The 25,962-nt window shown below is 33.7% G+C and overlaps 1 protein-coding gene across 2 annotated transcripts in view; it reads left to right on the top strand.

Moving 5' to 3' along the window:
• GRID2 (glutamate ionotropic receptor delta type subunit 2) overlaps positions 1 to 25,962 on the top strand; it is a 1,432,440-nt gene that overhangs the window by 858,274 nt on the left and 548,204 nt on the right. For both annotated transcript variants that reach the window (XM_053901394.1, XM_019464250.2), the window contains exons 5-6: positions 3,068 to 3,121; positions 17,671 to 17,844. In XM_053901394.1, coding sequence (XP_053757369.1) covers positions 3,068 to 3,121; positions 17,671 to 17,844 — 228 coding nt within the window. The remainder of the gene's footprint in view (positions 1 to 3,067; positions 3,122 to 17,670; positions 17,845 to 25,962) is intronic.

Genomic DNA, 25,962 nt, shown 5'->3' with positions numbered 1-25,962 from the left:
ATCAGTGGCTTTTTCACATTGCTTACTTTTAGTAACATTCAGTCATTAAAAAATCAGAGAACTCTTGCCAATTCCTTGTTTATCCATGAAGATGTTAACCTAAACCTAAGAAAAGTATGTTTCTCCTTTAGTGGCCCTTAACTCAGATAATGAGTGAAAGCATTAACATTTTGTGTACAACGTAGCAATAAAAAAGTTTCAAAGTTTCTTTATAAAATGGTGCCACAGTGATACTTAGATTTTAGCTGTGTATATATATGTATATTTTGGTATGTAATGAAAGGGATGAGACATGTCTACCTTTGTATTCTTAAGAATCTTTCTGGTATTATTTATTTTCCTTCCCCAAAGAAAACTGAGCTCATAAAAAAAAAAAGTCCTGAACATTCAACATTTATGAAAAGGTCAACAAATATTGCATGGTTTTGAAACATCATATGCTTTTATAAAATCACAGAATTTAAAATTACTCTAATGAGCTATTTATTAAAGTTTATTAAGGTTAAAAAAAGGTACATAGCTAAGATTAACAAAAATGCATTGCATTTAGATAAAATAGGCTAAATTACTGTAACAAGTAGACCCAAAGTGTGATGTTTCAAGAGGTTTATTTCGGGGTTAGCACAATACCACATTAAGTAGTAGTGGAGGAGTATGGTCTGCTCCATGAACGCAAGTTATTGTAGTAAATAATTTCTTTCTTTATCTGCAGTAATGTGCTAATAATCTTTCTTCTTGTTTCCAATTTATACTGTGGAATGTCTGATGTATTCATGCTCATGAGTGAAATTTAAAGACAAGGGTGAAAGAAGATTATCTCCCTGCTGATCCTAAGCAAGGGAAGGTGGTATAGTGAATAGAATCATGGCCTTAGATGACATATTTGCTTTTCTCCTTTACTGAAACACAAGACTGAGCCTATACCTCTGCATGTTTCATGCTTTGCCTGAAAGCTATTTCAGGTCAGAGTGTGGAAATGAGTAAATTTTATGGTCTAGACAAATTATCAGTGAGTTACCATCGTAATCCTTACCCTCTCCCTCTTTCACAAAATGCTGTTGTACGAGACAACTTTTCACTTAAAAAGGTCTACAAGTTAATACAGAATTCTTATAACCCAAATGTTGCTTAATCTGCCCAAGCTGAGTCATCTCTTCATTCTACTACTGACATTGCTTCAATAGTACTTTCAGTCTACATTGTGGCTTTCATTTCTTTTTCTTTTTTTTTTTTTTTCTGATTTCTTGCTGTTTCCAAATTTTAGTTACTCTTTTTTTTTTGGCATGGATTTTTTAAAAAATGCATTTCTATCTTATCCAGAGAACTACTGTTCTTGTATCAGTCTCTGGTTTGTATTTCTCTAAATTCTTATGGAGTTCTTGCTTACTTTCTAACATTTTTTTTATTGCTAATAAATTAATGGTGGTTTGTCTAAGATGGTAAAGAAATATAATCATAAAATTAGAGATAGATAAAGTGATTTTTTAGTAAAACCGAAAACTGCAGTCACATTTTCCACATTGTTTCACATGTCAATTGAAAATATATGTATTTCAAAATATGATAATCATGATATAACTTAAAAATAAATAATATATCTTCACTTCTATGATAATGTATCATCTACATAGTCCAGTAAAGTCATAGGGACTGATGTGACACATATGGAAATAGTACAAAATTCATACTAAAATTAAAAGAGAAAACAAAGATTCTGAGAATAATTGTATCTTTTCCGAAAACATTGAATCATACAAGAAATATATTTCCAATTGTTTCTTCATGATTCAGTGCAACTTTCAACAGTCATTTCTCAGTTGGTCCAAGAACGAGGAAAAAACAATCACCATATTATAACAATTTCTTGGTAGTTTTTAGAAGCCATCTTTGCTTAAAACCCAATCTTGGGGGCACTTGGGTGAGTCAGTCGCTTAAGTGCCCAGCTTTGGCTTAGGTCATGATCTCACAACTGCTGAGTTCGAGCCCTATATCAGGCTCTGTGCTGACATCTTAGAGCCTGGAGCCTGCTTTGGATTCAGTGTCTCCCTCTCTCTCTGCCCCTTCCTCTGCTCGTGTTCTGTCTCTCAAAAGTAAATAAACATTTAAAAAATTTTTAAAAAATAACCTTTGGGTATTATTGCTGAAAATATCAGCAATATCTCTTACAAAACAGCCTCACCTATTATATGCCTGTATGCCCCATGGCATGAATCATAGCAACATGCCTTAAAATATGTATAAAATCGGATAGAGTGGAAACAGATATGAAAGCTACCTCTACTATACACACGCCATCCCCCCACACACATACCCACACACACACTCTAGCTGTGTGTGTCTGTGTGTGCCCCCAGCTTACTTTTTTAGTCCAAGCCAAGGACCATTTAGAATCAATTAATCCAAAGTTTGTCAGCCAAGATTTCTACCTATATATTGTTTGCTTTTCCATTTACATAAATTTTGTTTGTTTGTTATTACCCAGCTAAAAGCTACTGAAGTTACCCACCCATAACTTAATGCTAATATAATGTTTATTGCTTTTAGTTTTTACATTCAGGTAATTTTACAATTGAATCTCCTTAGGGAACACAGCACAGAGTTTTTCAGAACATGGAGCAGTTTAATTTAAGAAAATGGCGAACATATACACAGGGAAATAGAAAAAGATAAGAATGTTAAGTTAGAGCCAGGTTATGGAGGGTTATGTACTTAGATAGAAAGCCATAAAAGCTGATTTGGAAGAGGAAATGTGATCTGAACTACACTCGCAGTTAAATCACTGTATAGCATTATTTATTTTTTTAGTTGAAACCTTTTTTTTTCTAGGCTTTTGATGAATTGATTTTCAAATTTAATTAGCAAGTCTACAGTGCTAATAGTACATGTTGAACACAAATGCTTCTATAATGTTTTGCTAAGTTTTCCATCTTTAACAACAAAGACCTTTGTAATATATGATATTTTTGTTTTGTTTTGTTTTGTTCGCCATTTGCAAAGTATGTTCAGTTGGTTTCGTTTGGTTTTCACTGTTAATGCTGACTGATAGCTGGTTTGTTTTCTATTCTAGGTTGTGGAGACTAATTTGGTTGCTTTTGACTGTCACTGGATCATTATAAATGAGGTAACACCAAATGAACCTTATTGTCAACTCTGGGTCCTGTTTTCATATATTTAGTCACAGCATTTCCTATGGCCTTGGAGTTCTAAGAGGAAAGAGAACACAAAGTAAACTTTCAGCTTCCTGAGTGGATGCTAACTAAAAATAGAGTAAGGAGTTTTCAAAAAATTATAAATGGTTTTGAATGAATAAAATAAATGGAGATCATCTTCCCACTGAGTATCTTTTAGTCTTTTCCATTGGCATACACTGCTTGCTTTGGGAAATCATCTTTATAAAAAGTACAGTTCTTTGTGAACAAACTGAATTCCTCCCAGTGGACTGCCTGTGCTCCATTTATATTTTAATGTTGTTTCTAGAACTTTTATATCCCACCCCCCTCACACGAGGATTAAATAGTTCAGCAGATGAATATGAATAAATAAAAATAGATATTTTTCTTTTCACAATGAAATACAACTATTTTAAAATCCATCAAGTTGTCAAGTTCCTCATGAAAGCTTATTGATTTTTGTAAAGACAATACATAAGATTAAAAATATATTATAACATGAGAACTCTGTGAGATAGATTGTTGCATTGGCACCTGCCAATCAGAAATGGAAAGGACAATGAACAAATCAGTCATGGACAAATAATGAGATCACATGAATTTTCCCCAAAAAGACCTACTATTCATATATCTATTGCTCATGAAAAAAAAGAATGTTTTATTTATTTGTTAGCTGTGTTACTATGGATATATAATATAATCATCCTGTGTCTGTTTTTTCATTTGTACAGAAAGTTCAATCACATTTACTTTATAAGTTCATTATAAAAATTAAGTGAGATACTACCTAATACTCTTAACATACTGCTGACAACCGACATTTACTAAAGGGTACTACAAAAATGATTATAGCACATTAAAGTTCACAGATCACTTTCTCACATGTTAATTTATTGAATAATAAACATTATTCTATGAAACACTGAGAGAGTGAAGTTCATAGAGTGTAATTGATTTTACGCAGAAAAATAAAAATCTAGATTTTTCGATAAAAGTCATAGATTTTTCAAGTTGTGTCTCCTATACATTGGTAGAATCTTAGTTCTGTTCTTTTTTTTTTTGAGCTATAATTAACATATTACATCATATTAGTTTCAGGTCTATCTATAACACAAGGATTATATAGATATATACACACCTTGTATATATGCATATATATATATAGTATATTATATATATATATACACATTGTATATGTGTATATATATATATATATATATATATATATATATATATGTATGATCATCACAGTAAGTCTAGTTACCACCTATAAACATACAAAGTTACATTTTTTTTTTCTTGTGACAAAATCTTTTAAGATACACTCTCTTAGTAGCTTTCAAATATGCAATACAGTATTACTGATTATAGTCACTATGCTGTACATTATATCCCCATGATTTATTTATTTATTTTATAGCTAGAAGTTTATATCTCTTAATCCCCTTCACCCATTTTCCCTATCCTAATCCCCCTCTCCTCTGGCAACCATCAAAAGCAATTGTATCTATTAGTTTTGTTTTGTTTGCTCATTTATTTTATTTTTAACATTCACAGGTAAGTGAGATCATATATTATTTGTCTTTCTCTGTCTGACTTATTTCACCTATACCCTTAAAGTTTATCCATGTTGTTGTGAATGGCAAGACTTCATTCTCTTTTAAAGCTGAGTATTTTCCATAGTGTGTGTGTGTGTGTGTGTGTGTGTGTGTGCGTGCGTGTGTGTAACATATATATGTATCTCACATCTTCTTTATCCATTTATCTATTGATGGACACTTAAGTTGCTTCTATACTCTGGCTACTGTAAATAATGTTGCAATGAACATAAGGGTGTTTATGCCTTTTTGAATTAGTATCTTTGTTTTCTTTGGATAAATACCCAGAAATGGAATTGCTGGATCATATGTTTTGTTTTGTTTTGTTTTCAATTTTTTGAGGAAACACCATACTGTTTTCCCTAGTGGCTATACAATATACATTCCTACCAACATTGCACAAAATTTCCCTTTTCTCAGCATCCTCCCCAACACTTACTATTTCGTATATTTTTTTATAATATCCATCTAACAGATGTGAGTTGATATCTCATTGTGATTTTGATTTGCATTTCACTGATGATTAGTGATACTGAGCATCTTTTCATGTGCTTTTTGGCTATATGTATGTCTTCTTTGGAAAAAAAAAATGTTTACTCGGGTCCTCTGCCCATTCTTAGATTTTAGGTTTTTTGATATTGAGATGTATGAGTTCTTATATATTTTGGATATTTACTCTCCTCCCATTCAAAAGGTTTCTCTTTCATTTTGTTGATGGTTTCCTTCACAGTGCAGAAGTTTTTGTTTGTTTGTCTTCTTTTTGTTTTTGTTTTTAGTTTGAAGTAGTCCTAACGTTTATTTTTTGGTTTTGTTGCCCTAGGCTTTGGAGTCATATCCAAAAAATCATGCCCAAGACTTAGGTCTAGAAGCTCACCACCTTTTTTCTTTTTTAAAGGAGCTTTATGGTTTCAGGTCATAGATTCAAATCTTTCATCCATTTAACTCTTGTGCATGGTATAAGAAGTCTTCTTTCATTCTTTTGTGTGGCTGTCCAGTTTTCCCAACACCATTTATTATAGACTGTCTTTCCTATTGTATATACTTGGCTCTTTTGTTCTAAATTAATTGACTGACCATATATGTGTGGGTTTCTTTCTGGGCTATATATTGTGTTTCACTGATCTATGTGTCTTTTTAATGCTAGTACTATACTATTTTGATTATTATAGTTTCATAATATAGTTTGAAATCAGAAAGCATAATGCATCCCTGTTTGTTCTTTCTCAAGATTGCTTTGACTATTCAGAATCCTTTGTGGTTCCATAAACATTTTAGGATTATTTCTTCTTTTTCTGTGAAAAATGCAATTGAAATTTTATAGATATTGCAAGGAATCTGTAGATTGCCTTGGGTCACGTGGACATTTTAACAATATTAATTGATCCAGTCCATTAGCATGAAATAAATTTTCATTTAGTTGTTTCTTCTTTAATTTATGTCATCAATGTCTTATAGTTTGCAGTATCCAGGTCTTTCACTTCCTCAGTTAAACTTGTTCCTATATGTTTTATTCTTTTTGCGCGGTTGTGGAATTGTTTTCTTAATTTCCCCTTTTAGTTTTGCTGTATCCTATAGATTTTGGTATGTTGCATTTCCCTTTTCATTTGTATCAACTATTTTTTTAATTTCTCCTTTGATTTCTTTGTCAACCATTGGTCATTCAGTAGCATATTGTTTAATTTCTATATATTTGTGAATTTTCTTATAATTAATTTCTAGTTTCCTACCAGTATGGTAGAACAGATGCTTTGTATAATATCTTCTTAAATTCTTTATGACTTATTTTGGGACTAACATATGATCTATCTTGGAGAATGTTCTATGGTCCACTTGAGAAGGATGTATATTCTGCTGCTTTTTGATGGAATGTTCTGTATATATATATATATATATATATATATATATATATATAGATGGAATGTTCTGTATATATTTGTTCTGTATATATAAACCATCTGGTTTAATGTGTCATTTAAGGCCAATGTTTTCTTGTTGATTTTCTATCTGGATGTTCTGTCCATTGATGTAAGTGGGGTGTTAAGAGTTTCTATTATTGTATTGCTCTCGTTTTTTTCCTTTAGCTCTGTTAACATTTATTGCATCTATTTATACAATTTTATGTTGGGCATATAAATATTTACAAATGTTATATATTCTTGTTGTATTCGCCAATTTATTGTTATGTAATTCCCATCCTTGTCATTATCACAATCTTGTTTTAAGGTCTATTTTGTCTCATAAAAATAGTTACCTAGCTTTCTTTTGATTTCCATTTTCATGGGACATCTTTTTCTATACCTTAACTTTCAGTCTGTGTGTGTCCTTACATCTGAGGTGAGCCTCTACTAAGCAATACAGAGATGGGGCTTATTTTTATTTTACCCATTCAGTCAATCTATGCCTTTTGATTGGGAAATTTAGTTCATTTACATTTAAAGTAATTACTGATAAGTGTGTACTTATTGCCATTTTGTTTATTGTTTTCTAATTGTTTTGTAATTCCTCTCTATACCCTTATTATTTTGCTGTCTTCCCTTGTGATTTGATGACTTTCTTTAGTGTTATGTTTAGATTCCTGTCTCATTATATTTTGTGTATCTACTCTAGGTTTCAGCATTGTGATTACCATGAGGCTCATGTATAACTGCCTATATAAGAAACAGTCTACTTTCAGTTGATAGCAGGTTGAGTTTGAACACATTCTTCTTCTTTTTTTTTAATATTAGAGAGAAAGAGAGAGCATGAGCAGGGAGAAGGCAGAGGGAGCAAGATCCTAAGCAGCTCCATGCTCAGCACAGAACCCAATGTGGGGCTTGATCCCACAACCCTGAGATCATGACCTGAGCCAAAATCAGGAGTCTGACACTGAACCAACTCAGCCACCCAGGCGCCCTGAGTTTGAACACATTCTAAAGCTACATTTTTACTCCCCCACTGTGTTTTATGTTTTTCATATTACATTTTCATCTTTTTGTCTTGTGTATCCCTTAACTATTATAGTTACAAGTTTTTGAACTCCTTCTTTAAAAATTAATGTTTATTTATTATTTATTTTGAGAGAGAGAGTGGATGCATGAGTGGGGCAGGGGCAGAGAGAGGGAGAGAGAGAATCCCAAGCAGGCTCTGCACTGTCATTATAGAGCCCAAAGCAGGGCTCAATCATACAAACCACAAAATCATGACCTGAGCCAAAATCAAAAGTTGGACGCTTCACTGACTGAGCTCCCCAGGTGCCCCTAAGCTAGTTTTGTTTTTTAACCTTCATACTAGCTTTATAAGTGATTAATCCAATAGCTTTACTACATACTTACCCTTATCAGTGAGTCTTGTAGTTTTATATGTTTTATGATTACAAATTAGTGCCCTTCCTTTCCTGCTTAAAAAATTGCCTTTAAACATTTCTTGTAAGGGTAGTTTAGTGGTAATGAACTTCATAGCTTTTGCTTTTCTAGAAAACTCTTTCTCTCTCCCTAAATTCTGAATGATGGTTTTATCAGATAGAATGTTTTTGGTTGTGAGTTTTTTTTTCCTTTTAGCGCTTTGAATATGCCATGCTGCTCCCTCTGGCTTACAAAATTTCTGCTGAAAAATATGCTAATAGCCTTATGGGGATTCCCTTATATGTAACAAGTTATGTTTCTCTTACTGCCTTTTAATATTCTCTTCTTATCTTTAAGTTCTGAAATTTTAATGATACTATATCTTGGTGTGGCTGTCTTTGGGTTCCTCTTATTTGGAACTCTCTGCACAACTGGAACTGGATGTCTGTTTCCTTTCCCAGGTTAGGGAAGTTTGTATCCATTATTTCTTCGAATAAGTTTTTTTGTCCCTTTCTTACTCTGTTCTCCTTCTGGGACTTGTATAATGAAAATTCTGTTCTGTTTGATGTTGTTTTATCGGTCATTTAAGCTATCTTTGGTTTTTAATTCATTTTATTTTTACTGCTCTGACTGGGTAAGTTCCACTGCCTTGTCTTCAAGATAACTTATTCTTTCTTCTGCTTCATCTAGTCTGATATTGAACCCTTCTAGTGTATTCTTCAGTTCAATTATTGCATTCTTCAGCTCTATGACTACTGTTTAGCATTTTCTTATACTTTCTCTCTTTGAAGTTTCAACTGTTTTCATCCACTTTCTTTTGAGTTTGGTGAGCATCTTCATGACTATTTGAACTCTTTATCAGGTAAATTACATATCTCTGTTTCATTAAGGTTTTTTCCTGGGTTTCATGGTATTCTTTTGTTTGGAACATATTCTTTTGTTTCCTCATTTTGTGTGACTATGGTTGTTACTATGTATTAGGCAAAACAGCTTCCTTTAACAGTCTTGATTGAGTGTCCTTGTGTAGAAGATAAACCTTCATTCAATCCTGTCCTAGCACTTGGTTGTCTCTGAAACCTCTGTGACTGTCTAAGCAACCTGATTTATTCTTGATCAGTCCTAGTTGTTGAGGATATGCCAATCCCAGCCAATGTTCCAATGACTGAGGTATCTCAGTCAGCATCTAGATTCAGGCTGATTGGAAACCAGATTAGCAGTCACCAGTTTTTAAAGTATGCAAACATATACAATCCTGTAAGACCACAGTTATAAACCCTGCTGGCTTCCAGACCAGTCCATCTAGAGGTGCTCCTTTACTGACAGTTGTAAAAATTGGGGTTTCAGAGAAGTGTATAAGCTCCTTTCTTAAAGGTACTGGAAAGCTGTAGTAAGACCAAGGGAGAGCACAAAGACCGCATCCCCCAGCCTATGTTCTCTACCTTTGTAGCCTCTAGGTATGTGGCAATCTTGAAGCCTGCCCCTCAGTTTGAAGTTCTAGGGCAAATAAATAGGTTTTCTTCACAGGAAGCTGTGGGTGTTTCAGTCTGCTTTCTGTGCTGTGCCCTGGGAATGGTAGCTTGCCAAGAATTATCTATCTGATTGTTTCAATCCCATGGGGTCCAGAAATGAGAGTTCCCTTGGACACAAGAGTCAGATGCTCAAGGGGTGTCTCATATGGATGTGTGTTTGCTGGCTTTATCAGGGGCATAGAGTAGTGTGGAGCTAGGTCATGCCTGCCAGCCTTAGGGGACCACTAGAGGGTGCAGGAGTGGGACAAACCTGCCAGTGCTAGCAAGGTGGAGTGACAGCACCAAAATGGTACCCACCAGCACCTGTATCCCCAGAGAGAAGCCAACAGGCTCTGCCTCTCTGACAGGTGCATTAAGATTAGCAAATGAATCTCTTTCATATATATTCTAGGTGGTTTTCAAACTGCTGCTTTTGCATTGGGTCCTGAGATAAATGCCTCTGTTTACAAGCCCTTTAAAAATGGAATCTTGGTTCCCTACAGCCCTTTGGGTCTCCTAGATGTAAGCCCTATTGGTTTTCAAAGCCAGACACTTTGAGGGCTCATCTCTCCAGCGTAGGTCCCAAGGTTTGGGATGCCTGGGGTGGGGCATAAACTCCTTATTTCTCAGGGAGAAGCTCTGTGATATCCCTCTCAATTGTGTGTCACCATGCTGGGAGTGGGGTGTTTTGGCAAGACCACATGTCTGCCTCCCCTCCTTGATGTGGCCCATTTATTTTTTATTGTATAGGAACTGATCAGCTAATTTCCAGTACTTTTTCAGAAGGCATTGTCCCATATGTAGCTGTTGATTTAGTGTGTCCAAGTGAGAAGGTGAATTTAGGATATTCCTCTACCACCTGTTTACTTATTTTTTAACTTATTTAAGCTTAATTGATACACAATGTTACAATAGTTTCAGGTGTATTATATAGTGATTCAACAAGTTGATACATTATGCTGTGCTCACCACAAGTTTAGCTACCATCTGTCACCATACAACACTATTAAAGTATCATTGGCTATATTTCTTATGATATACCTTTTATTCCCTTGACTTATTCCATAACTGGAGGTCTGTACCTCGCTCTCCCCTTCACCTATTTTGCCCATCCTCTCAACTTCCTCCCTTCTGGCAACCATCAGTTTGTTGTCTATATTCATAGGTTTGATCCTGCCTTTTGTTTGTTTGTTTGTTTGTTCATTTGTGGAGTTTTTGTTTGTGCTTTTTTTTTTCGATTCCACATATGAGTGAAATCATACAGTCTTTCTCAGTATGACATATTTCACTTAGCATAATACCTTCAACATTCATCCATGTTGTTGCAAATGGCACAATCCCATTCTTTTTTATGGCTGTGTAATATTCTTCTGTGTGCGTGCGTGTATGTGTGTGTGTGTGTGTGTGTGTGTGTGTGTGTGTGTGTGTATCCATTTGTCTACCAAGAGATACTTAGGTTGCTTCTGTGTCTTGTCTATGCCACCATCTTGAACTTTCTCTGATGGTTCTTTTTAATTCAGAGTAAAGACACTGGAAATGTCTTCCCTGGTTGAGGCCTGCCAAACTTCAGGGCTACATGATTTGTCACTGTGTTTTTCATGTCAAATGACGACATATTTATATGAGATCCCCACAGGTATTATACATGTGTGAGATCTGCTTTCTAATGATGTTTTTATATTTTCCAATTTTCTAATACCTCTCAATTTTCTATCTGGAATGACTAAAAATCAGGATAGAGGGAAAGGCAAAAGAAATCTTAGTAAACTTGCAGGATAACTTTTCAAATTAGATGTTTTCATTTGTATTTTTGAGTATGTAATTTATGGATCTAGTAAATAAAACAGTTTGCCAAATATTACACAATGATTAAGTGGTGATATTGGGTTCTAAATAGTTTTTTTTTTCCACTCTAAACCTTTGGTTGTTTTTTTTTCTTTTTCTCTTTGATAATTCTCCTTATAGATTATTTTTTTTAATTTCTGTTACTTCAATTTTAATCTTATGGAAACTATTTATCCCACTAATTTTTGTCTTTAGGTTAATTATTTTCTAGGTTACTATTTTTTTTTTTTTGAAATAAAGAATCCTCTTAATTTTTGTTTTTATCTCACACCCAACTTCTCATGGGGAAGACACCACATAGAGTTCCTGGTATAAAACAAGTTGGGGTCACTTTACATGTTTGTATCAATAGAGCTAGCTAAGAAAAAAAGCAACTTATTGTGTCCTTGTAAATGGGCATTAAATGAAAATGCCCATTCCCTTCTATTCTTTGATAATATTGCATAGGGGACCCATGAATTATTTTTTTTTTCATATTCAATTTGACTTCTGACAACAACCTGAATCTTAACAGTATGAACATTTATAGAGCTCTTGGAACACCACTGGTCATCTGTCTATCGCTTATGTATCTATTTGTACTGTGGAAGAAGTCACTCCTTCATATTATGTAGGGGAAGTCTAAGTAGGCTAGCATGTACTTCATTGATGGTAAATACTATAGAAATAATAACACTTTATATTTTAGTGTATATTTCATAAGCATGAGACTTTTATTTTACAATTAAATTTTCTTTGATAAAATATGAGCAGGACAATGCTATCTTTAAACGGATGTTCAATAATTTGGCACGATATTTTGCAAATAAAACATCCACACTAAGTGATCTAACCAGCAAATAACTCAATAAATATTAGAGGTATAGAAAATGATAATTCTTTTTTCATCCTTTACACTTGGATTTTCTACTGTAAGCTGTCATAACTATTTATAACTTCACCTTTGTCATTACTGAAGCACTTGTGTCCTCTTTACCTACAGCTCTTCTTACTAGTCCTTGAGCAGAGGTGTCATTTTTGGGGCATGTCAATACCACTGAGCTTCTGAAAAATCTGATGTTGACAGCCCACAATTTATATTTGTTATTATTTTTACGTAAACTAGGTTCATACTCAAGAGATCAAGCATATTTTCTGTATTTTCATTTCTAACAAAAACCATTATCCATGTATCTACTGTCAATTTTTTTTTTTCAATTGATTCCATTCTGTTACCTCATTTTCTCTGAAAAATGCCTTAGGAAACTTGATTCTCACTACCTTTACTTCATTTGTGAGTTGCTCATACAAATTTATAATGAATGAGTCAAATTTATTCTAGTTTCCATGAAAGAAGAAACATGGATTTCTCAAATTTGCTAGGAAGTTAAACTGTAAAAGTAACAACCACCCCCCCCCCCACACACACACACAAAATCTAACAATATGCAAATGCTCATTTGAACATGGAAGACATGAATTTGTCTAGTTTGGTTTGTGTAGCTACTATTTTGTTGCTAATTTTAAATGGGTTGCAAACATTTATTTAATCTATTGCACCAATAGCTTTTAAGAGAGGCACTATAAATCAAAGTTGGCTTTGTGCATCTTGATACAAATTGATGTACAGACTTGAAAACAATATTTTTTTCCTTTGCATTAAGAGTGCTATAATAATAAGGGGCTGTGCTAGCTCATATGGTGTAATCAATCATATGTTAGTAGTTGGTAATGATATTTATCTTCTCCCTGCAATCAGTGAATCCAACTGAGAACAGCCTTTCCATATAAGTATTGCCATCCCCTCAGGGTCCTGAAACAGATGGCCTGGCACTTTATTTAAGTTTTACAAAAGTTATAAATTCTGATAGAATGATATACACTGTTTAGAGATGCAAGAAGGATAATACTATAAGCACCATCTTTTCTCTGATAATACTGAACCTGAGTTCTCATTTAAATAGCTTAATTGCTGCACCTGAGTATTGCAGTTTAGAAGTTGTTGTTGTTGTTATTGTTGTTGAGATTTAAAAATCCTATATGTGTAAAGGATGTTGTTCATTTTTCCCAGTTTAGGGATTAATTGAACTGCTCACTACCAATCTCTCAAGCAGAAAGTTGCCATTATGCTGCACTTCCTTCTGGTGTATAGCCTTCAATTGGTTTTGTTTCATATTTCAGCATTATGTTTGTGTAATTATTTCACATTAATGTTAAACTTTGTGGAAGCATCAAAGGATCACCTTCGCCAAAGCATGAAGAATATAAACATTAGCAAAAACAACAACAAAAAGCATAATCTTTTCAAATGTGCTACATAGTACACTGCTTAATAACAACTAAAATATTTTAGTTTATTTGGTTTATTTGTTAAACTATTTAGTTTAGTTTATTTGGTTTATTTGGTCGTATTGAGGTTATTAAAGCATTCCAGTTTCTACACTTAAAATTTCAGTAATCTATCAATAGATACAGAATCTATCAATCTATCTATCACCAATTGTTTGGTGAAGTCTTGCCATTCATTCATTTATTCATTCTTTTTTTTTAAGTTTATTTATTTTGAGAGAGAAAGATAGCATGCAGGCAGGGGAGGGGCAAAGAGAGAGGGAGAGAGAGAATGCCAAGCAGGCTCCATGATGAAAGTTCAGGGCTGGAACCCACGAATTATGAGATGATGACCTGAGCTGAAATCAGGAGTCAGGCACTTAACCGACTGAGCCACCCAGATGCCCCTCCCTATTCATTCATTTTTAAATTTATCAACGTTTAGTGAATACCTATTATGAACCAGAAGCTTTGTTAGATGTTAAGAGATTTTTTAAAATGGGGAAAAAAGAGGGTCCCTTCTCTGAGACAGTTTAATAGTATAGATTGGCATCTGATCTAATGATTTTGAGTCTTCCTTTCTCTGGAATTCATTAATTTAAACCCACGTTGATACACTACAAAGATTTGGGAGTGATCCAATTCTCCTAAAAGATTTGTTCTGGGAAATGGCTGTTTCTGGTTGGAGTTGTATCCCCAACAAGTATTTTAGCATTTCCTCTTTCTTCTTTCTTATGGTTTACTCTGTATTAAACTATCACAACAAAGTGAATAAGAATATTTTCTTGAATATATTGACTTGAATCTCAGCAATTTTTTTATTATCTAAGTACATTATTTTGGGGGTAAAAAAAAGACTATATGCTTTGCTCCCAAAGAAGTACAGACAGAATTTAAGTACAACAAAACATATTTTTAAATTTTATTGCAATATTAATTCTTATTTCATAAATGTACTCATATAAGGAATACAAAAAGGACAAAAATTTTATTTTTCAGCCTCTTTAAATTTTTTAAAACTCAGAACATATCTGTATATCTTTATAGAGAATTAGTATAATTTGGAGGCCCTGGAGGCTTGGGAGAGTGAGTATTTGAACTGGTTCTTCACGTGGTTCCTTTTTAAAATATGGGGGCTTAAACATTTTTTTTAAAGTTCAGAGTATTAGAACAATGTAGATTCTAACAGATTATACAATAGTCCATATTTTAATATGGAAGTTTACTTACGAATTTTTTTCATTTAAAAGGATCTCTTAATAGATTTTCATTTGACTTTCAGTGTTTACATAGCATTGCCTCTGTCACTCTTGAAATGCACCTTTTGAAATGTAGAAGTAAAGTTCTGTAAATATAAAATAGCTGCCTAATCAAGTTTTCATATCACTATCAAACTAGTTTTGAGATCAGGTGTCAAAACTAAAACTGCAAGTGAATTTTTTGAGACAAACTGTCTGTTACCTTCATTCAGAATGGCAGATTCTTTCCTCCCAGAAAATTACTTCCTTTTCCCTTCCCCAAATAATAATAGGCAAAATATATTCAACTTAAATTGACATTTCCTCAGATATAGTTTAGTCGCTTAGACTCCTGATAACTTCAGCTTTCAAAACCTGTAAAAGGTAATCATCTCTTTTTGTGGGCTTGAAAATAGTCCTCTTAAAGACTTTGGCTCATGATAGATTATTCTATTATTCCTTATAGAATCATCAGGCTGTTAAATACTAGAATAATATATCTTTATAGTTTTAATTCCTATCATTCATGAATATTAATCTAAATAATTCCCGTAAGGAGATATGGATTGTATAATTACTTTAGAGAGTGTCTTTGGTGACATTCATACCATGAATAAAGAATATTTTGAATGAAGACTTTGGAATTTCTCTGGTTCTTTATCTATAAAGTAAGAATAATAGTATCTGAACCAGAATGTAGTTTTTAGCAGAAAATGAGACAACACATAATGTATTTAGTATTTTGTCAAATATATAGTAGAGAGTTAATGTATGTTTTTATACTAATGTGCTCATGGTTGGAGCAGGTAGAAATGGTGCTGTTTGACAACATGTTGATAAGTCTTAGTATTACTAAAAGAAAAAAAGACCACATATATATGAAAACTTAGTTATTAATCTGAGAAAAGTGATAGAACCTCTTACTGTCTTTTAAATGAAAATTCCTGTCTGTGCGACATGGAATTAAAAAAATTGTAAAGAGGGGTGCCTGGGTGGCTCAGTCAGTTAAGCGTCCAACTTCGGCTCAGGTCATGATCTCACAGTCTGTGGGTTCGAGCCCCGCATCAGGCTCTGTGCTGACAGCTCAGAGCCTGGAGCCTGCTTCGGATTCTGTGTCTCCCTCTCTCTCTGCCCCTCCCCTGCTCATGCCCTCTCTCTGTCGCAAAAATAAATAAAAAAATTAAAAAAAAATTAATAAAAAAATGTAAAGATACTCAGTAGCAATATTAATTAATTTGAAAAGACCTCTGGTTAAACTTCAGGCTTAAAATAGAGTTGATAAGACACTGCTTAATTCCGCTTTGTGAGTGGATGATAGATAATTAAAAGGTGACCTGCCTTTTGTCAGATAGTGTTCCTGATGGCTAGTGAAATTACACAAACTGAAGGATAAAAGATGGCATTTTAAATGAGAAAAAAACATTTTTCATGGTACATTAAGGATTAGTTGACCAGAAATCCATGATATTATACTGGATACAGCTGATGGCAGGTTTGTTTTATTTTCAGAAAATCTGTATTTTGTAAAGTTGAAAAAATAAGGAATGAGTTTTAAAGCTCTAATGTAGGCTTTAGGAATAATATGTAATTAATCTAGAAAGGAAAAGAAGACAACTTATACCTGTAAATAAATAGTCCATTTCTTTTTCATTACTCTGTAATGATTCTTTGAATCAAAACCGAAATTCTCACTGCAGTCCAAAATGTATCTTATGTCAAATCTTTTATTTCTGTTACCATAAGAATCTACTGAAACCAATAATACGTTAATTGCAAAGGCTTCATTGGTTTGAAATGTCCCGAATGGACACTGTGAAGAACAAACTGCTTTAGTAAAGACTGCCTTCAAACTAAAATTTATTCTGATCACTTGTAGTCTGACTAATTCCAGTTAGAACAGATGTTAAGTTGTAAAAATATTATTTCATTTTTATTGCTTCTACATCCATGATTGAGCCAAGCCTTAAAATTTAAGTCTGGAGTTAGGAAGTGGGGGGAGAAGGAAGTAGAAAAATATGTTCTTTGAGTTTGGCAAATACTCATATGCAAAATAACATCGATTTGGAAAAAGAACACTGGGTATTTTTTTTCATTTACCTATCCTGGTTCACATTGTATTAATACAAAATGTTTCATCTTTTGGAACACTTTGTTTAATCTGTTCTTTACCAAGAGAAATGTATGAGTTAATACCAGTAGTTCTAAGAAATAATTAGGAACATCTTTTTTTAAATGTCTCTTACTTTCTCTACTTGCTTTATTTAAAAGCCCCATTTTTCATTGCTAAGAACAATATATATTATGCTTACATTGCAACTCTCTTCTGGGTACTCAAAGTACCTTGAAATGCACTTAATTTATGACCTTTTTCAATGTTTAGACAAATATTTTTCTAAAGTGTTCAATATAATACAAAATTCCTAAATAAAGTGCATTTAATCAATTGCTCCATTTAGAATTACTTAGGCTTTAATGATATAATTTAACATACAAACAACACCTACAAATGAGTTGATCATTTTAATGAACATGTATTGTTTTTATTTGGATGTGTACTAAGCACTAGCAAATGCATTACAGTAATGAATTTCTTAGCATTTACAGATAACAACTCTTTAATAGTTTTGTGTTTCTATTTATTATTTATTATAGCATTTCTAATCCTTCCATTTTTTATCTTATAGGAAATAAATGATGTGGATGTTCAGGAACTAGTAAGAAGGTCAATTGGAAGGTTAACAATCATTCGGCAGACATTTCCAGTCCCCCAGAATATAAGTCAGCGATGTTTCCGTGGCAACCATCGAATATCTTCAACATTGTGTGATCCAAAGGATCCATTTGCTCAGAATATGGAGGTATATTCTAAGTGCTACAGTATTTCTCTCAAGGTGCTTTGTTGGCCAATTGTAGAGAGAGCTCTTTGAGTTGTTTTAGATTTAGAATTATACATGTTTCCATTTTCTGAGCTATTCTCTTCCTCTGGAAATTTTCTAAGTCTGATGCAGGAGTCCTAACAATTTGTGTCTTTGATCTTTTTGACCTCGTAGCAAAATATATACTTGTTAAAAAAAATTAAATACATAAAAGTTATTTCCTTCCCAGCAAGTAGATCCATAGCATTTACTGTGTTGGAATTTGTGATAGATATTCCTTAATGCCAGATGGCAAATTATTATGCTAATAAATTTGCTTGTTTTTTTCTGTATAACAAGGACATAGAAATATATTTTTAAAGATTACTCTCTAGTTTAAAGACATTCACCAAAAAACTATTTAGAAATGCAAAAGATACTATAGTGCTATATATTCCTATCCAAACCAGAAAGGATATGGCTGAAACCTTTGCTCTTCAGAATACAACAAAGAATTCGAAGGTAAATAAATAAAATCTCTGAGCAGCAAAATAGAGAACATCAGGTGCCTGCAGTTTACTCATAAGGATGTCCTTTAACTACTCACCTAGAATCCATTTTCTTTTTCTTAAGGAAAATGCTATCAGATTTTGTTTCATTTAGTTTTATTTCCTTTGCACTGGAAATTTTAATATGTCAATTTGAACAGGGTGTTAAAAAAAAAAAAGCAGACACATCAATAGTAGGAAGCCATAAGGAGTACTTTCTAGCAAGGCAAGAGACAAGAAAAATAAATCAATCAGATCTACTAATTCAAATATCCTATCAATGTAGACTTGCCTTATAAAAAGAACTCTGTGTCCTAAAACAGTTCCTAAGGGTATAATTGTAGTATACTGCTAGAGACGTAGGATTTAAATAGTAATTCTGAGATAACAAAAATTAAAGTATTGGTCAATTTCAGAAGTTGGAAGAATATAAGTTTTAGAAAACTATTCCTTCACAACGTTTACTATCAAAAGTGTTTTAGTGCTTAGAGATACTCAGTTTGAACAGTTTAGAAATATAACCCTATGAGAACTAATTCATCCCCAGTAATACTAGATAAATCAGGTGATTTTGTAAAAATGACCCATTCTTTTAAAAAGCATCTCCACGCTTTTTCTATCTTTAGTCACCTGTGGATTTTTTTTTTAGATGAATTACTATTGATCCAATCACTTCTTCATACTTGCAGTCAACCTAAGGAGCAGCTATGTTTCCCAGGTAGCTAGCTCCAGGAGCATTGCCCACAGAACTTTATGTTCGCAACTAGGCTTTAGGCTTTTGTAGAATAGGTCTCCCCCAGGATCTGGTATCATAAAATCCCATAAAGTACACATCTATCTTTATTTCCTCCATCATGCCTACCACACTGCTTTGCTTCTTCTTGAATATTTGTGCCTTTGAATGTAGTTAAGGAGAAGACAATGGTTAAACTAAGCCACTCTAGAGCCTAAACAAGACCTGTTTAAATTTTAATGCCAGTCTTACAGATATGCTTATAATGACCAATCTTTTCATATTAATTGGTCATGAGTATGATTGATATGAAAACGATAGAATTCTAAATGGGTAAAAACGTAGAATTTTGCTTAAGAAAAATTTGAAATATTAAAGGCTATCTCGTCAAAGGAAATGGCAGGAAATGTACAAATTGGAAAAGTAGAAAGTAACTACACAGTATGTTTTTCCAAATTTTTATTCAAATTCTAGTTGGTTAACATATAGTGTAATATTGGTTTCAGGAGAATTTAGCAATTCATAACTTACACATAACACCCAGTGCTCATCATAACAAGTGCCCTCCTTAATACCCATCCCCCCACCCCCATCCCACTGCCCACTTCTAGCCCATCCCCCACCCACTTTCCTCCATCAACACTCAATTTGTTCTCTCTTGTGAAGCATCTCTTATGGTTGTTTCCCTCCCTCTCTCTCTTCCACCCTTTCCATATGTTTATGTTTTGATTCTTAAATTCTACATATTAGTGAAATAACATGGTATTTGTCTTTCCCTGACTTACTTCACTTAGCATAGTACACTCTAGCTCCTTCCACGTCATTGCAAATGGCAAGATTTCATTCTTTTTGATGGCTGAATAGTATTCTATTGAATATATATACACCAAATCTTCTTTATCCATTCATCAGCCAATGGACACTCAGGCTCTATCAATAGTTTGGCTATTGTTGATAATGCTTCTATAAACATCAGGGTAGTGTACCCCTTTGAATCAGCATTTTTGTTTCTTTTGAATGAATACATAGTAGCACAATTGTTGGGTCATAGGATATTTCTATTTTTAACTTTTTGAGGAAATTCCATGCTGTCTTCTAGAGTGGCTGCATCATTTTGCATTCCCACCAATGGACGGACTACATAGTATTGTAAAGCACATTCACCTAAAAGCACAATCCTTCTGATTCTGTTAATGAGTTTCTTGAAATCAGGGAGCAAATATTTTATTTGTTTATTTATTTATTCATCTTCATATCCCCCAGACCTATATGATAAATTAGGGATGTACAGGAAGCACCACACCTCTTATCCCCACCTTCGTCTTACTCCTTTCAAACCCACAGATGGAAGAAAATAAGAAAATTACTTTTTCTTTGAGGATTTACTACATAGTAATTTCCCTATTATATGTAATAAATTTTGACAGAATAGTTAATGTATAAAAGAAAAATTGACAGAATCTTTTATATGTGAAGATTTATATGATTAAGTATCTAAATCTAAATGTATCTAAATGTAGGGCTGTTGAATTTAAGATGTTCCACTAAAAGCAGAGCATTTGATATAGAGGCTTACCTTGGGGAAAATTTTATCTTACTGAAGTTAAAGAAAAACAACAAGATAATATGCATTAAAAATTGGGGAGTACAGGTTTCCTTTGGAGAAGTAACCCTCTCAACTTGGAGCTAATAAAAAAATGCAGGTAAATATGTCCACAGACAGACCTTTATCTTATCAGCTGGGTACTATTAAAAGTAGCAAAATAAAGGTATGAAAATATGACTGAAGAGAGCCCTAAAAATAGAGACCCAACCGTAAAATGGAAACCCGAACTATAAGATCACAATAATCAGTACAACAGGGAAGAAGAGGGTACAGTGGGCCTGTGTAGAGATCTTTGGGCTGTTACTTAATTTAATGTACATAGAAAGAAAAGGTTTAGAAGGAACAAAAAACTAGTTTCCCAAATCTTTAAATTAGTGCCAGAAAGACTAAAATCCAGGATGAGTTGAAGTTGCAAAGTAAATGTTAAAAGAAACTTTTAGCTCTATAAACAAAGTTTTTAGCAATATATGAAGCAAGAAGAAAGTGAGTCTTTCACTGCTTGGTGAAACTAATGTTAGCTTGGCTGCTAATGGAGAGAAAATAGAAAAGTCAGGGTTCTTTGTTTGTTTGTTTGGTTTGTTTGTTTGCTTCTGTCATCTCCATCTAAGAAAAATTGTCTTCAAATTAGAAAAGTTAGAATAATTTTTTTTTAATTAAACCACTTTTTTTTTAAAGAGCAGGGATTTGGATATGGTAAGAGTATACCTTACTGCTTTAAAATGAAGCTTAGGGGCGCCTGGGTGGCTCAGTCGGTTGAGCGTCCGACTTCGGCTCAGGTCACGATCTTGCGGTCCGTGAGTTCGAGCCCCGCGTCAGGCTTTGGGCTGATGGCTCAGAGCCTGGAGCCTGCTTCCGATTCTGTGTCTCCCTCTCTCTCTGCCCCTCCCCCGTTCATGCTCTGTCTCTCTCTGTCTCAAAAATAAATAAATGTTAAAAAAAAATTTAAAATGAAGCTTAAATAATAATTGTTAAGAATAGTAAATAAAGTGGTAGATACGATCACAATATTTTAATTTAGAAATACTAGAGAAATACCTCAGAAGAAGACCCCAGTACGTGAAATTGGTATATCGTTCCACATTTCAAAAGGAAGGAAAAAAGATTCTGACAGAGTGTAGTATATTAAAGGTTGATGAATTATTTGGATAAACTGTAGAATGTATTATTAAGTATATCATTTGGGGTCCTTCATATGTGACCCTAGGACTCTCTTAAGAGCAAGCACTGGCAAGTCAAATCCTGTTTACTAATTGTTTATATTGAGAGAAGTTTATAAATCTATTTATTGTATGTTGATTTTTATGTTGTGTTTGACATTTTTTAAGGAAAATTTATAGGAAAGCACAAAATCTTATAGGGAAGCATTAAAAAGTCTAGATAGATTGATGTCACTCAAAGATTTTCAATAAAGGACTCCTAAGAATAGAAGATAGTAGTAAACACTCTGTTTTCAGATTTTTTTTCCGAAGGAAATTTAAAAAATTCAAAATATAGACAGTCTCATTATTATCCTTAAAAGGATAAACTCATAACATGAGTTTATTTAAAATTAGAAGTAATTTTTCAAATAGTTTACTAGTTGTTTTTCTTATTCTCCAAATCTTTGAGCAAATTTGATATGCCTACAACATGGCTCAGATATATTTTGTAGCTTTGAGCACTTCTAATATCTATACTTTATTTTACTTCAATTTAGGAACTATGGAACTAGAAGAACATTCAACCACAGTGATAAACATTCTGCTCTTGAAGTATGAGGAACTCTCTATGGTCATCCAAAAATACTGTTCTTGTACTTATATTTTCAAATGTTTACCATTACACAAATAAAAATGAATAAAGTATGCCTATCAGATTTGCAAATGACATAAAGCTAGGAGAGAAACCTTATTCTGGGTTGTATGATCAAGATCCAAATTATTAATACTCCCCAAATAATAAACGTAAAAGTTGAAGTTTCAAAGAGATAAAGTATAGGCTCAAAGTCATTACCCTAAGTCTAGTTGGATGAGACCTGGTTTGACAGCTGTTTAAGGTTATTGAGATGAAGGCCAATTTTGTTTGAACACAGCACAAGTCTTATTTGCTCTACACCATTTCAGTGTAATCTTGGCCTCCATGTCAGAGCATTTTGCTATGATCAAGAGACATAACCTTATACTATTCTGTTCTAGTCAGATTGTATCTGCAATAATGTGTTGTTTATAAGTTCTAAACTCTGAACAGGAACATAAAAAAAAAGAGAAGGAAAGAAGAAAAATGCTGAGATGATGAACAGCCTAGAAATTATACAAGATGATGAACAATTGAAGGAAAGAGAATGTTTCAGGGCAAGTGATGGATGTTATCAAATATCAGAAGGTTGTCAGATAGAGAAGGTGGGTGCTGGTGCTCAGTTAAGTTGGAAAACACGTGTAGTGAGAGTGAGAGGGAAATAATTGGTCAGCTGGTGGGAAAATGGAGTTTAAGATGTTAGAGGAGGTATGTGTTTGTGTCCAGTGATAGTCATTTGTGTTAGATGTAGCCAGAGTAGATGTCAAATTCATCTCTGTAGAAATTGCAGTGACTTTTTTTTTTAATGCTGGGCAAAAGTTTGGAATCACTGTGAAAGAGGAGTCAAAGACCTCATGAATACAGAGTGGGCAAGAGACGAGTAGGTGATAACAGAAAGGAACTCTAAAGTATAGTATAGGAAAGAGCATGAACCTCAAAACAGAACAGGTGCTTTCCTGAGATAGAAGTAATGGAAGGAGTAATTGAAAGCTCACAAAATGTCACTACCTCCTTTCGATCCCACAGTTTGGAAGGTGGGCAAATGAATAGAGGCAGTTTTTGTTGAAAACACCAGTCATATATATCAAATGCAAAGCACTTGTCTTTAGGAACAGCGTGGATGCTCAAGGTACATGCCTCAAAGCTCACAGAAGACACTGTGCCACCACAGTGTCAAGATTCAGATGGAACCCAAGTTGTCAGGTTTCTCACATCTTGACTTCTGTCAAACATGCCTGATGTTAAACCTGCCTTTCTTTTCTTCATCTTCTTTTGTTTGACAACTATTTATCAGAATGTGTGCTAGCCGCTAGGAAACAAAAGTACAAAGGGGGAAAATTTGTACATGATGAGCCCCTATCCAGAAGGAGCTCATGTTCTAGTGGGAAAACCAGATTAAGAAATCTTAGAATTATGATATGTTCCAGTACAGGCATGCGTGTGTTATGGGAGACAAAGGAGACTGCCCAGTTAGCCTGGAAGCTGGTAGGGTCCTGAGAAGTTGTCAGGATAGGATTCTCCTAACTTCTGACCTGTTAATTGGATATTAGATGTTAACTGGTTGGAGAAAGTTAACAAGACATCAAAGAGTGTTATTCCAACAATTTCATATATACACTGAAAGCAATCAGTCAGAGAAAGAAGCCAAATAAAGCTAGAGAGATAAGAGCAAGCAAGATTGAGGCAGTGAAGCAAAGAAAGGTTAAAAGCGGCCAGATTATTGCAAATTATTGAGAAATTGTCAAAAGGTTTTCCTTTTGGGTCTTCACAGTCGAATTCAGACTGAATTTTGATTCATCAACTACTTTTATCTTCAAGTCTTCATTCATTGCAGATTTAAGCTACTCCCCTAGTCTGTCTAGTAATTATCTGGTAGGGTAAGGGCAGGGAGGTAAAGGTGAGGATAGCCTGCCTTACTATTTCCTTACAAAGAACAAGGGTACCTGGGTGGCTCTGTCGGTTAAGCATCCAACTTCGGCTCAGGTCATGATCTCTCAGTTCGTGAGTTCAAGCCCCACTTTGGGCTCTGTACTGACAGCTCAGAGCCTGGAGCCTGCCTCAGATTCTGTGTCTCCCTCTCTCTCTGCCCCTCCCCTGCTCACACTCTGTCTCTTTCCATCTCTCAAAAATAAATGAACATTAAACAATTTTAAAAACAGTATTTCCTTTTAAATAACAAGTTGGTATTTCACATAGTGCATGAGAGTATGCAATGTCTCTTTTAAGAAAGGCCTGCCTTCCATTAGTGTTATACATATAAAACGATGTTTGATATACACAAATGATTAAAGATTCACCTAGTAAAGAAAGAAAACTCACAAGGCACTATTAGGAAGTGCTTATTAACAGTTTCTCATAGCATTAAACTGTCATCCCAGTAGTTGAAATTTAGTGCCATTTTGTGATGTGGGCAGACAATTTCATAAGATTCCTTCATAATTACTTATAAGCAAAGGACAATCAACATATTGTCCCTTTTATTTTCAGGAAAAAAAACTGTGATACCAAGATACTTTTAAAAAGCTGAAGAAATTTAAATACCTTAAGATGGATTTAACTTTCATAGCTACATTGATTTCTCATTTTTGTTTTACTTTATGTTGCATTTTTCTTTCAGAGGAGTAATACTAAAACATCTAACAGCCTTTATTGACTTTGGATATCTCTTGATGTTTACGTTTTCTGAATAAGTTCTAATTTCTTTGAAAAATAAACACCTTCTACAAATGACAGCATAGATATTAGTTCTGTCAAGAGTAAGTGTAAGAATGCAACAGATCATAGTGACAATTTTCATGACTCTTTTTTGCAATTTATATAGAAGGAAAATAATAACATGATTGCTTTAAGAAGAAAGCATTAATTTAAATACATATTCACAGTTATTTATATTTATTTATATGGTCACTTATTTATAATGGTATCTGTCATGTTAATGAATTAGAATGCATGTGTATACCTAGATAATGTTGTGTAGATCCTTGATAATTGTAATTTTATCAATGGCCATGCGTTTTCTCATTTTTTTCATTACCAAATCCCCATAGACATGCACATATACACACATGGCTGCTGCTTCTTCTTCTTCTTTTTTTTTAGCACCTATGACACTTATTTTATATGTAAGATCGAGTTGATATTTCTCCATCTGAATAATCAGAATGCAAAGACTTGACATATTCAGAAATGTATTATTCAGTTTGCCCTTCCAATCTGAAGCCCTTAGATCCTTACCTCTTCAGAAAGAAATAAGGGCCAGTGATTTTCTAAGGTCTGACACTAACAGCCTTGCCTCTGTCGAAACTTTTCTTTTTTATCTTCTCTTTCACACCTAAATAAGCTGAAAAAGCAATTGAGGCATACAATCAGACAAGACTTCATTGTCAACGGCAAAATTGCCCAGGAAATGAAAAAAGAAACCTTTTGCTTAATAAATAACCCAGTAAACCAGCCATCTATGA

This window comes from Panthera pardus, unplaced genomic scaffold (assembly GCF_024362965.1).
Source record: "Panthera pardus isolate Hobbes unplaced genomic scaffold, ASM2436296v1 HiC_scaffold_13, whole genome shotgun sequence".
Classification (NCBI taxonomy): Eukaryota; Metazoa; Chordata; class Mammalia; order Carnivora; family Felidae; genus Panthera; species Panthera pardus.
This window is presented reverse-complemented; position numbering and strand designations above follow the sequence as displayed.